The sequence below is a fragment of the Lethenteron reissneri genome, chromosome 18 (genome assembly GCF_015708825.2).
Source record: "Lethenteron reissneri isolate LAM-NWPU_2019-01 chromosome 18, ASM1570882v1, whole genome shotgun sequence".
Classification (NCBI taxonomy): domain Eukaryota; kingdom Metazoa; phylum Chordata; class Hyperoartia; order Petromyzontiformes; family Petromyzontidae; genus Lethenteron; species Lethenteron reissneri.
In genome coordinates, this window is record NC_083796.1 from 14,927,877 (window position 1) to 14,939,404 (window position 11,528).

Here is an 11,528-nt window from a genome sequence, read left to right on the forward strand (position 1 = left end):
TAACGTGCTTACGTCATCATACGTAAGCACGTTTCATCCAACAATATAATTTGTCGCCACCTAGTGGAATCTTTAATAAAAGAAACTTGAGTGGATTGTATTAATAGTGAGTATAGAAACAAACAAGATGTATTGTAAGTCACTTTATTTTTCATTAATATTAAAGAAGTGAAGTTGCCTTTACATGCTTAAGCTGTTAATTTATCCATTGCATGGGTGGACCTTATCAATCATCCAGACATTTGCCCCCCCTGAGAGATTTTGCAGGAGCCGCCACTGAATAAAGTGTCATTCTAATCTAGATTTGAAGTTTTCGTGATTGCAGGGATCCATACTCTTTGGTTCTTTCGGTAAAAGCACGTAGGTAGAAAATAAAATAAATTATTTGACACCTACGTGACTTTACCAAAAGAACCAAAGAGTAAAGTGTCATTCTTCATCATCATCATCATCACGATCCATGGGCAAATAGCCCGTAGGTTTCCACTGCACGTGTCGTCATTTATTTCCACTTTCCTCCGTCTTGTGAAAAATGTGCTCAAGTAGTTCGCGCATCTTTCCGGCACCATTCTCTGATGTCCTCGTCAAGCCAATCAATTCACACGGCGCCGAGAGATACTGATGCACGTCACGTCCACTTCAAGTGGAATCTTGCTGCAAAAGGGATAACGTGCAGCTCGTTGGGTCTATGCCATTCTACAACGCGAGAGCAGACAGCACGCGGCGTGGTGCCATGCGTCCACGTGCCCGGTGCTCGACTCGGGTGTCGTGGCGGGCAACCCTCGCGGGGAGGACGCGGGGGGCGAGGGAACGAAATCGAACACTCACCGCACCACGCGAAAAGACAGCGCCATTGTTGTCAGCGTCACATTCAGTTGCACTTTAATGGATGCTAATTTACACGTGCTTTCTTGCAGCGGCATCACGAGTCAACAAGTGCCGGTATTGTGAAGTGTTGTGCGAGATTTAGATTTAAAGCTTTCGTGACTGCAGGGATTCATCTTCTTGGTTCTTTCGGTAAAGTCACGTAGAAGGGAAATATGATGCTTTATTTTTATTATTTTATTATTTCCCTTCTACGTGACTACCGAAAGAACCAAGAAGATGTTGTGCGAGAATTGACGGTGGAGGGGCCGTGCCCCCTGCAGGCGCTAGACGGCCTTGCTGCCCTTGCCCTTCTGCGAGGTGAACAGCGCCTTGAGCTGGTTCTCCGTGGTCGCGTCTGTCTGCTGCACCAGGTCCGCGTGGCCCTTGGTGATGCCCCAGCTGTCGGGGTGAGAGCAGGCGCAGGAGAAGGGACGACCCGTGGATGGCTCCAGCTTCTCCCAGTAGTCCTTGCGGGCCCTGCGATACGAAACAGCCGCGGGTCGTGAGTGAGCGGCAGCCCGGCTCCGTTCGACGGGAATCCGGCTGAGATCAACGTTTGGGGAACTCGGTCAGCTTTTGCTGGGGTTTAAAGGGTACTGGATATTTAATTGAACACACACACACACATGCTTGTCTGTACATATAAAGCAATTGAAACACAAAATAACCATCAGTGTATGAATGTCCAATAATGGGAAACTGAAAAGTAACTTTCTAAGTACTTAATACAACACAATAATCCGCCTTAAGCTGCAACAACCTAATCAGCCCAACCTCTCTTCTGGCCTGGCCTAACAAGCGGTGCGAGACACTGCCAAGTGGATTCAGAGGCCCATGCGGTGATGTGCCACGTGGAGGAGGTGCTACACACGTGTGTGCCACGGCAGAATGCGCGAGACTTGAAGACTCGCGGGCACCGCCAGCGACTAACAAAGGCCACCGTCTGAATGCACAGGCACCTCTCGGCAAAGAACACGGCAGAAAATCCATGTCGGTGTGATCAATAACCAGAGGTTGTGACGGGTGAGAAGCGCCTGTGAGCTTCGTGTGATGAGTTCGTTGTCCTTCACCCGCACCTCCGAATAGCACGGTTGGCTACGTACGGTGCGAATGAAGTTCAACACGTTAAGCCACTTCGTTGAGCTATCGCTTGTGATAGGTCGCTTCTGAAAAAGAAGCCAATAGCGTAGTGGGTTTTACCTTGGTAAGATAAAGAAAATTGAGAGTTTTATCTATATAAATGTTTTGTAAGTGATTTGTTTATATTTACTTTACTCTGTACTCATATCGTGTTTTGTATTGGTGATGTAATCTGACTACGTATCGATACTGGAGGAATCCGATGAGCTACAAAGCTCTTTTTTTCACCGATGTCCAGCAGACGTTCTGACCCCGTGCCACCTCAACGGACGTCTGTGAAACAGGAGCTTCACAACGCATCGGGATTCCTCCACGACAACCACGACAACAACATCGCGACCCAAGCGAGTCGCCTACCTGGCGCGGACCCAGGGCTTGGTGTGCATGCCGAGCCCGGCGCCCCAGCTGTCGTGCTTCTCAGACGCAGCGGGCAGCCTGCCGCGCTCCACGGCCAGCTCCTCGGCCATGGCGCGCACGTGGTACGCTTCGAAGCCGCAGCAGCCCCCGATGTAGCGCACGCCCAGCGCGTACGCCTCGCGCGCGTACCTGTGCATCTCCCAGCGCGTGCATATCCGCGGCTCCAGCGCTGGAGGTTCAGGGGGGAGGGGTGGAGGCGACACGGCACGAGCGTCGAGAAATGTCGGCGCGATTCCTAACCGTGTGGTGCCTTCTTCATAGGTGCCGCTCGCTAGCAGCACTTGCCACAACAGTTCTGTTCAGGTGACACGGGGGATGTTTGTCCACGCTCATGGTGCTAACACGCAGAAAGTTGGCACCGTTGGGGAGCACAGTTGGTGCGTTTGTCAGTCATCTCAGTCAGTCAACCCATGAGTCTGCTATGTGACCTCCTGCCAGCGGTCCTTCGACACTTCACGTGGCCTTAAAGTGCATTTAGCTTGGCACAAACGCTGCGGTGACGCCAATGCCACTTAGTGGTGAACGTCGGTTGTTGTTGTGGTGCTGAGTTCGTGACCCTGTGCCCCCAGTCCAATGAACATCTGAAAAGCCCTTCACCGAAATGTGATGATTGCTGCCTTTCATGTTTATCAGGAATGTTGAATTTCCGCTTCTGGTTCAGGGCTCCCGATAGAAACGTACCCTGATCAGTGCTCACATAAGCATGTGAAGAGACAAAGTAATCATAATAATGTGATATTATCAGCCTCCCTGACTCTCAAGTGTTTGCATGTGGAAGGAAACCAGTTTACCTGGAGGAAACCCACACATACGAAGGGATACCTCTTAAAAGACCGTGCAAGATGGATTCAAGAATCAAGACACCATACTGACATCTCCCGGCTAACAAGTCCTGAAGGTTTTAAATTTGCACAAATATCCGTGCTTAACCGACCCGTTCCTGCAAATTTCAACAAGTTATTTGGCGATGCTGCGACTGCAGCGTCGCATAGGCGCAAATAACAACAACAACAACTCAACACATTCGTCAACTCGCGCTGAGTGTGCCGATCAGCTGGTGCTGTTGTTGTGCGAGCGAGCGAGACAGAGAGAGTTTGCTGATGGCGGGCGCCCCACGAGTGTGTGGCACACCAAAGGGGAACTCGGGCAGGTCAATGAAGCCCTGCTTGTTGCAGTCGGGCGTTTGGAAGCCCAGCGGCTGCGTCATGAGGTGCGCCTTGAGCCCGGCCGCCTGCAGCGCCTCCTTCATCAGCTTCACGGTGCGCAGGGAGGTGCTGGGGTCGAAGTGGCAGTTCACGCCCACGATGTCGGCCCCTGCGGGGGGGGGGGAGACGCGAGCGTGCGCCCCGTTTGTTAGTGGCGTCGCGTTCACACGTGTGGGGGGGGGGGGGGGGAGGCAGGGGGTAATGCCTATGTGTTTTTTTGTGTTGGTTACGTACGGTGCGATAGAAGTTCAACATACTTATATATCTAGGTGTTACCGCGTGGCTCAGACGGCTCGCAACAACGAGCAGAGCGCTGGAGGATAAATTGGCACCTGGGACCTGGGTGTGTCCCGTTCCCGTTAGCTCCGCCAGTGGGCCCTCCACACTTCAAGCGTTGGTCTCAAAGTGGACCCGGGGACTGACGGTTGTTGTTGTTGTTGTCGTCTGGCAGCAGGAATCTTCACCAAGCAACTACAATGAGGCTTGTGGCCTTTCGAGTTTTTTTCACGATAATCATGCAACGTTGGACCAACGTCGCATGTTTACTGAGATGGGGTTTCAGATAATGCTGGGATTTCGTCGCAGGCATGGTTAATCGTTGGTAATTATTGCTAAGCAACTTGAAAATTCAGAAAAGAATATGGTAGGATAGCCATGGAGATGTGACCATGCAGTGGAGGTTTTCATGGTTGAGAAATATATGCGCGTAAGCACGCACACACACACGCACACACACACACGCACGCACACACATACGCACGCACACACGCATGCACGCACCAGCCTTGACGAGCTGCACCGCGCACTGGCCAGCGGACACGCCGTGCAGGTCGCCCTCGGGCCCGATGCACATGGTGGCGGCCACGGGCATCCCCGTCTCCTTGAGCGTCTGCACGGCCCACACCGCCTCCTCCACGTGCTCAAAGTACTGCGCACTCGCACGGCGCGCGCGCGCGTGAGCACCGCCCGCGGCGGCTCCCCCCGTAGAGGCCGTGCCCAGCCCGCCGTTCGTGCCCAGCCCGCCGCGGACTCGGCCAGGCCGCAGGAGGTGGCCGTGCGGGCCCGTTGCGGGTGTCGTTGTGTTCAGTTGTTTTCGTTCTGAAAACGCGGTTCTTTTTGGGTGCGTGGTATTTCACGGGTGGAGAGCGGTCTCCAAATACATAAGAAATGTTGGGAGCCACCGCTGTGGTGGGGACGATCATCTTCAGTGGCACAAGAAGATGACCGTCTTGTTCTGTGAGAATCGTGGTGCGCACCTCATTACACATAAGATTTATGTGCGGAGCAATGTTTATTTATAGTTAGATCTTTGACAGAAATGAGCCAATGTCACCTCACAAAAAAATCTACAAAATTGCTAATGAGAAGTATTTGAATCATTTTGGCGTGTCACACCGCACAAAAAAATTACTGTCGTGAATAGTAGTGAATAGTTTGTCCTTCCCATGCGAAGTCGTCAGAGACGCGTCGCGTCGCCCACCTCGGCGATGAGGAAGTCGACCTGCTTGCGGACGAAGACTTCGAGCTGCTGCCGGAAGATGGCCTTGACGTGAGTCTCGCTCTTGTTGCTCAGGTAGGACGGCGTCTGGCTCACCCCGCCGGCCACCAGGGCCGCCGTGCCCGAGACGGCCTCCAGGGCGAGTTCGCACGCCGCCTCGTTCACCTTCGCGCTCTGAGAGGCCGACAGCGAGAACTCTCGCTCACTCGCTCGCCCGCGACGCTCAACTCCAGTGCCGTTGAGCCTCCGTGCTATTGAGGCTCAACCACCAGGGCCTATGGCCGATTTGTGAGCATTAAATCGCAAACAGCAGCTGAAACAAACTCAATATCTGGGTGCACACTGCATGTTACACACGCTAAACTGCTGAGCCCCATGCAGATGCAACGTGTCAGTTATTTGACTGGACTCCGCTTACATTTAATGTTGCTGTGGTTGGGGAAAATAAAACTTGACAACGTCAGGCTCGTGTTTTTGTAACTTGTACGTTTAGACGGCATTGGAAGCGTACATGGTGACCTCCTCAAAGGGTTTAAGGGCAAAGGGAGCAGAACCCGGCCACCCCGTACGCACGGAGATCTTCTTGGTCACGTAGTTGCCACGGTTCTCCAGCTTGTCCTCGCTGGCGTAGAACGTGAAGGTCTGCATCACGTCGGCGCCCGCTCGCAGGAACTCGTTGTGCAGCTGCCTCACTGCAACAGGCGAAGTGCAGCGTGTCAAGGATGAGACGATCGTGGTCAGAGCAGAACTGCCTCTCCAGCTCCCTCTGCGAATCCTGAGACGCCCGAGTGAAGAGCCACTGTGGCAACCGCGAAGGGTCTGCTCTGGATTTGACCGGCGTGTGAACCCGCCCGCCATGAGTTTCATCCGAATTCTCTGGAGGCGACTTTGGGCCACGCAGCTGCGGTTGTGAAGTTCGTGGGATTTCTTGGGATACGCAGGTCGCAGAATAATCGCGATCGCAATCGCAGATAATAATGACCATTTATTTTAGTTCTCAGAGCTGGAACATGTCGCCTGTGTAACAGACCAAATGTAGTGTAATGCTCTCTTGTGCACTCAATGGTGACCATCTACTCGCTCCACGTGAGAACCCCGTTACATCACATGCAGTGGCTGACACTTCAACCCAGGATCTAGGCGCTATTGGCTCTGTGCCAATTCCCCCCCGCCCCCGCTCCACCCCCCGCAGATGTCTCAGTCAGCGTAGAGACCAACTTCTATCATTAAAACTGTGCGGTCGACTGCAATACTGTCCAACACAATTATGATAGCAGCTCTCAATTAAAATCAATTCCTGCCTCCCGAACACAGACGCCAATTCCCGGGCTGACCCAGTTAAATATAGAGAGATGGCGACCTTCATCATGCGCTGACATTTCCACGATGAGACCCCAGTGCCACCAGGCCACCTGGAGGTGTCACCAGTGTTGGCCTGTGGAGGTATTTCGCAGCACAGCGACTCCACGGGAGTGAATAGGGTTGCCACCTGCACAGGGACGTGTGCCCGAGCATTGACACTCGCTGTTCCGGGTTAATTCAGCAAAACTGCGCACTTCTGATCGACCTCGGCTGGCCGAGGAATACGTGCGGGCTTTGGTCTACGTTGGAAAAGGTGGCGACCCCGACACGGAATCGATCGCCCGTGCGTCGTCACCTGCACTCTCGGCAGGCGCCTGTCAGCGTTGAACAGCGGAGGGCTGCGCGAGGGAGGGCGAGGGGGAGGGGGAGGGCGAGGAAGGGTGAGGGAAGGCGAGGGAGGGGAGGGCGCGGGAGGGGAGGGCGAGGAGGAGGGCGAGGGAGGGGGCAAGGGAGGGGAGGGCGAGGGAGGGGAGGGCGAGGAGGAGGGCGAGGGAGGGGGCAAGGGAGGAGAGGGCGAGGGAGGGGAGGGGGAAGGCGAGGGAGGGGAGGGCGAGGCGGGTGAGAGAGGGCGAGGGAGGGCGAGGGGGAGGGCTAGGGAGGGGAGGGAGGGCGAGGGAGGGGGCAAGGGAGGGGGCAAGGGAGGGGGGGGGCAAGGGAGGGGAAGGCGAGGGAGGGGAGGGCGAGGAGGAGGGCGAGGGAGGGGGAAAGGGAGGAGAGGGCGAGGGAGGGGAGGGGAGGGCGAGGGAGGGGAGGGCGAGGCGGGTGAGAGAGGGCGAGGGAGGGCGAGGGGGGGGGGCTAGGGAGGGGAGGGGAGGGAGGGCGAGGGAGGGGGCGAGGAGGAGGGCGCGCACCGGCCTCGGGGTACTCGACGGTCGCCTCCGGCGTCCAGGGCCCGGCCTTCACGTAGCCCCTCTTCTCCAGCGCGAACACGAAGCCCCCATCACCGATCAGCACCTCCCCGGCATTCAGCCGCTCCAGGATGCCCTGTGGGGCGGGCGGAGGGGAGGACGGAGGCAGAGGAGTGGATGTGAATTGTGTGTGAATGCAAACTGCACACGTTCAAGATGTTCACAATGTGCTGGCATCCGTGTCATTCAGTGTTTGCCGCGTAGGTGTCGATGAACACACCCCGGGCAATGATAGCAAACGAGATGGTTCCATCTCAAGGGATATTCCGGGTGAAATATGTAAAATAGAAACGCTAATGAATGCGCGTGCACTGATTGTTGCGCTCACGATGCACGCATCGAATCATTTATTACAACGGCTGCTGTCATGCACGCAGGGTTCGTTCACAAATGAGTCTCGTGAGGACAAGACAAGCGGGGAAGGACAACAAATTAAACGCAGAGAGCAAACCCGTGCAGTGTTTGCATCAAGGCTGTGTCAGTGTGTCTTTGATCACACCGCAAGCAACGGGGTGTTCACACATCTCTGTTGGCCACCCTGAAAATTCTACCTTCCCATGGCAGGATTATTGATGAGAACGGTTGACGCTCCACTCCAATATATATTATCTGACATGTCTATATAATGCGTTATATATATACCGCACTGCAGCTGGCATATCAAATGCGATGCCTCTCATTCAATCGACCGCGCGAGAGCGCCGTGAGATGCGCGCCGTGAGAAGTGCTCTCGAGTGCAACGGGAGACCCCGAGAGCCCACGGGGCAATGGGCAGCTGCTCATGTTCGGCGCTGAGCTCGGTGCGCGCACGGGGGGAGGTCACGCGCGGCGCTTCAGAACGGCCCCAGTGACCCCGTGGTGGTCAGCACGGGTGGCTACGCACGGTGCGACACGTGCTTCCATGCAACTCCCTCTTTTTTAAACGGTTCACTTTTGATTCGAATTTGCCGGAAGCCAAATTGAAACCGTCTCAATCGCGCGCCAGAAATGTGTGGAACATCAATTGCGGCTGAAGGGCGATTGAATGAACGAATGAAGGAATTAATGAAGGAAGGAAGGAATGAAGGGCCGTCACGCCGCGGTGTGGCCGCCACAGCGTCGGTCGATAGTCACCTGTCGCAAATTCATTCGCGAATTTAAAATGAAATGCATCGCGAGGTTAATTCCACGTGGGAAGAAACACCGACACGTGGTCTCCATCCGCTCGTGGTTGTGGTTGTCTGGCACGAGGCCGGACTCACATTCGCGAGGAAGTTCAAATCCCAGCCAAGGTGGGCTCAGCAGCCCATGGTCTGTCTGGGGTCGATACATTAAGAAACATCAGTGCAGCAGCACCCGGATGCTCGTTCTTCTGCCTTGGAGTTTGGCCCTTGCCATCGGAATTGGCTTCGTCTTTCTCGAAGGTAAGGCTGCCCCCCTCTCACGCGCGTGGCACGCTCTGAGCATTCGGTCAACACTCGGGCGGACATTCACACAGCCCTACCTTCTTGGCGGGGGGTTTCGTCTTCCTCGACGAGGTGGACATGGCGCCTCTCCGCTGGATTCAGGGGGCAGCACGGGGGTCAGCACGCAGGCGGCGAGCAGGGGCTGCTGTGGGAAGGTGAACTCCTCGGCTTCGTCAACGCGGACTTAAATACGGAGCGCCGCCGTGGAAGGGGAGCAGCCTGCCCGAGAGGCGGAGCGGCGCGGTATCGTCGCCGGTGTTTGCCAGCAGGAGAACAAACAAACAGACACACAGACACACACACACACAGACACACACACAGACACACACACAGACACACAAAGCAAAGTTTCGTTCTTCCGCGCGACCTTGAGATGAGCGGGTTGGTGGGAGCGGGTGGTGGTGCAGGTGGTGGTGGTGGTGCAGGTGGTGGTGGTGGTGCAGGTGGTGGTGGTGGTGCAGGTGGTGCAGGTGGTCCAGGTGGTGCAGGTGGTGGTGCAGGTTGTGCAGGTGGTGCAGGTGGTGGTGGTGCAGGTGGTGCAGGTGGTGCAGGTGGTGGTGGTGCAGGTGGTGGTGGTGGTGCAGGTGGTGCAGGTGGTGGTGGTGCAGGTGGTGGTGGTGCAGGTGGTGCAGGTGGTGGTGCAGGTTGTGCAGGTGGTGGTGGTGCAGGTGGTGCAGGTGGTGGTTGCTGCGATGTCGGTCCCGAGCTGCGGGTGGTTGGTGTCGCCGTGATTGGAGATCCGCGGGGAGCGGCAGTGTCGCGGTTAGCGCGCTGAACTTCGGAATCGGAGTCGATATTTATCCTGGAGGAATCCGATGAGCTAGGAAGCTTTTTTTCACAGATGTCCAGTAGGGGCGGGTCAGAAAGTTACAACAACAAACAATACAACAACAATACAACAACAACAATACAACAACAAACAATACAACAATACAACAACAACACGATAGGCGTGCAAAGTGTTTTTTTGAATTCCACAACCCATTGAGAGTGCATCATTCCAGCGGCATTGACCCACCTCTGGACCGGTTTCGACATCCAGTGTCACGTTTGTCTGAATCAATGCTGGTAAACTGCCAGATGCAATGAACAAGGTTCCCTCTCTGGAGGACGATGGGTCCAAGCTCGACGCAGACTTGTCCAGCGCACAAGCGATGAGCACAGCGTAAGGGATCGAGGGGGGCACGCAACCCGCCCTGACCCCACCACACAGAGGACACTTTGTGTGCAAGGGTTGGTGGATCACGCAGAGATGAACACCACCCTGCATTTTCCATAATATGCTAAATTACTCTCTTGATATGTAATATCCTTTGTCAAGGCGCTCTCCTCCTCTAACCCAGCTTAAATATACGCTGCCAAGCTTGGTGGTGTTCATTCGGACGCTGTCTTTCCGACAGCCCTGTTCTTCGCCTGAGGACGGCTGCTTGCGTTGTGGCCGAAACGTCGTGAGAATTGTATTTATTATGTTTTATTTGTATTATTTTATTATTTCCCTTCTACGTGACTTTACCGAAAGAACCAAGAAGATTAAACCCTGCAGTCACGAAAGCTTTAAATCGAAATGTGTGATTATGTGTGTCTGTTCAAATTGTTTAGCGTACTTCCCGACATGCAACGAACTTGAAATTTGCCATGTGGGTACTTTCCAGACTGTACACCATGCAAACATTATTAAAATACACTTTTGTTGGGGGGGGGGGGGGGGGCTCAATAATGCATTTATTTTGCACGGCAAGTGAGCTGTGACGTCGTATCTGTCACGTGACCCGCGCACGTGGAAGCGTAACGCATTGTCGTGTAGCGGGTAGCGCGCCGCGCTACGAACCCCCATTCCCGCTCACAGCCACCACCGGTGACGATTATTTTAACCGGTCCTGGGCTTCCCCTAGGTCGACTCAGCCTCAAACGAGTAACTGGTGTGGTGTGTGAACATCGCCATTGGGGAGACAAAGGCGGCCGGGCGTGGTGAATCTAAGTCCCGGGCGAAGCCGGGTAGTAAGGCTAGTTATTATATATGTACACCTTTAGATGATTGTCACATCGCCACCATCATTCTCACATCATAACCATCGCTTTCATTCTATCATCATCATTCTCAAAGCATTTCATACGGCATTACAAACATGGTCGTAACATTATGAAATCATCATCATCATCAAGCATCACCTTTATCATCCCTAAACATCGTCGCCACGATTTCTTTCCGCCATCTCAGAACAACAACTTCATCATCACCCTCATCACTGACCTCGCGGCTGCTAAGGTGTTAAACAGCAATGTGTGTACGTTGAACTTCTTTCGCACCGTACGTAGCCAACCGTGCTAATGGGAGGTACGGTGGGAGGGCAACAATATTACCGGTGATGTTTTGTTTTATGTCACCATGACTCGTCTGATTTTATTGTATTGCCACGTGTATTCGTGTGTGTGTGTACAACATAGACGTGCCCCCCCCTCCACCCTCGCAAGTCGATCAATGAATTTCAGCCTCGTCAGGAGCTTTCCGAGGGAGAGCAGCAGGGAGAGGAGGGGGGGAGGAGGGGGAGGAGGGGGAGGAGGAGGGGGGAGGAAAAGGGGGGAGGAGGGGGAGGGAGGAGGGGGGAGGGGGAGGAGGGGGAGGGGGGAGGAGGGGGGAGGAGGGGGAGGGGGGAGGAGGGGGAGGAGGGGAGGAGGAGGGGGAGGG

At 54.7% G+C, this 11,528-nt stretch overlaps 1 protein-coding gene across 1 annotated transcript; it reads right to left on the reverse strand.

Moving 5' to 3' along the window:
* Positions 1-130: 130 nt before the first annotated feature.
* LOC133343910 (betaine--homocysteine S-methyltransferase 1-like) lies at positions 131-9,053 on the reverse strand. Its single transcript, XM_061553912.1, has 8 exons — positions 8,881-9,053; positions 7,341-7,473; positions 5,701-5,819; positions 5,110-5,301; positions 4,410-4,557; positions 3,556-3,738; positions 2,365-2,593; positions 131-1,344 (listed from the first exon to the last, which is right to left on the reverse strand). Exons 1-8 carry the CDS (start codon positions 8,920-8,922, stop codon positions 1,152-1,154), a joined length of 1,239 nt encoding a protein of 412 aa, XP_061409896.1. The 5' UTR covers positions 8,923-9,053; the 3' UTR covers positions 131-1,151.
* Between the last annotated feature and the right edge of the window lie 2,475 nt (positions 9,054-11,528).

Excerpts from the sequence above, each read along its gene's own strand:
- LOC133343910 (XM_061553912.1), bottom strand. The coding sequence starts at position 8,922 with ATGTCCACCTCGTCGAGGAAGACGAAACCCCCCGCCAAGAAG. Across the intron at positions 4,558-5,109 it reads TCGACTTCCTCATCGCCGAG|TACTTTGAGCACGTGGAGGA; the intron begins GTGGGCGACGCG and ends GCGAGTGCGCAG. Across the intron at positions 3,739-4,409 it reads GGTGCAGCTCGTCAAGGCTG|GGGCCGACATCGTGGGCGTG; the intron begins GTGCGTGCATGC and ends CCCCCCCCGCAG.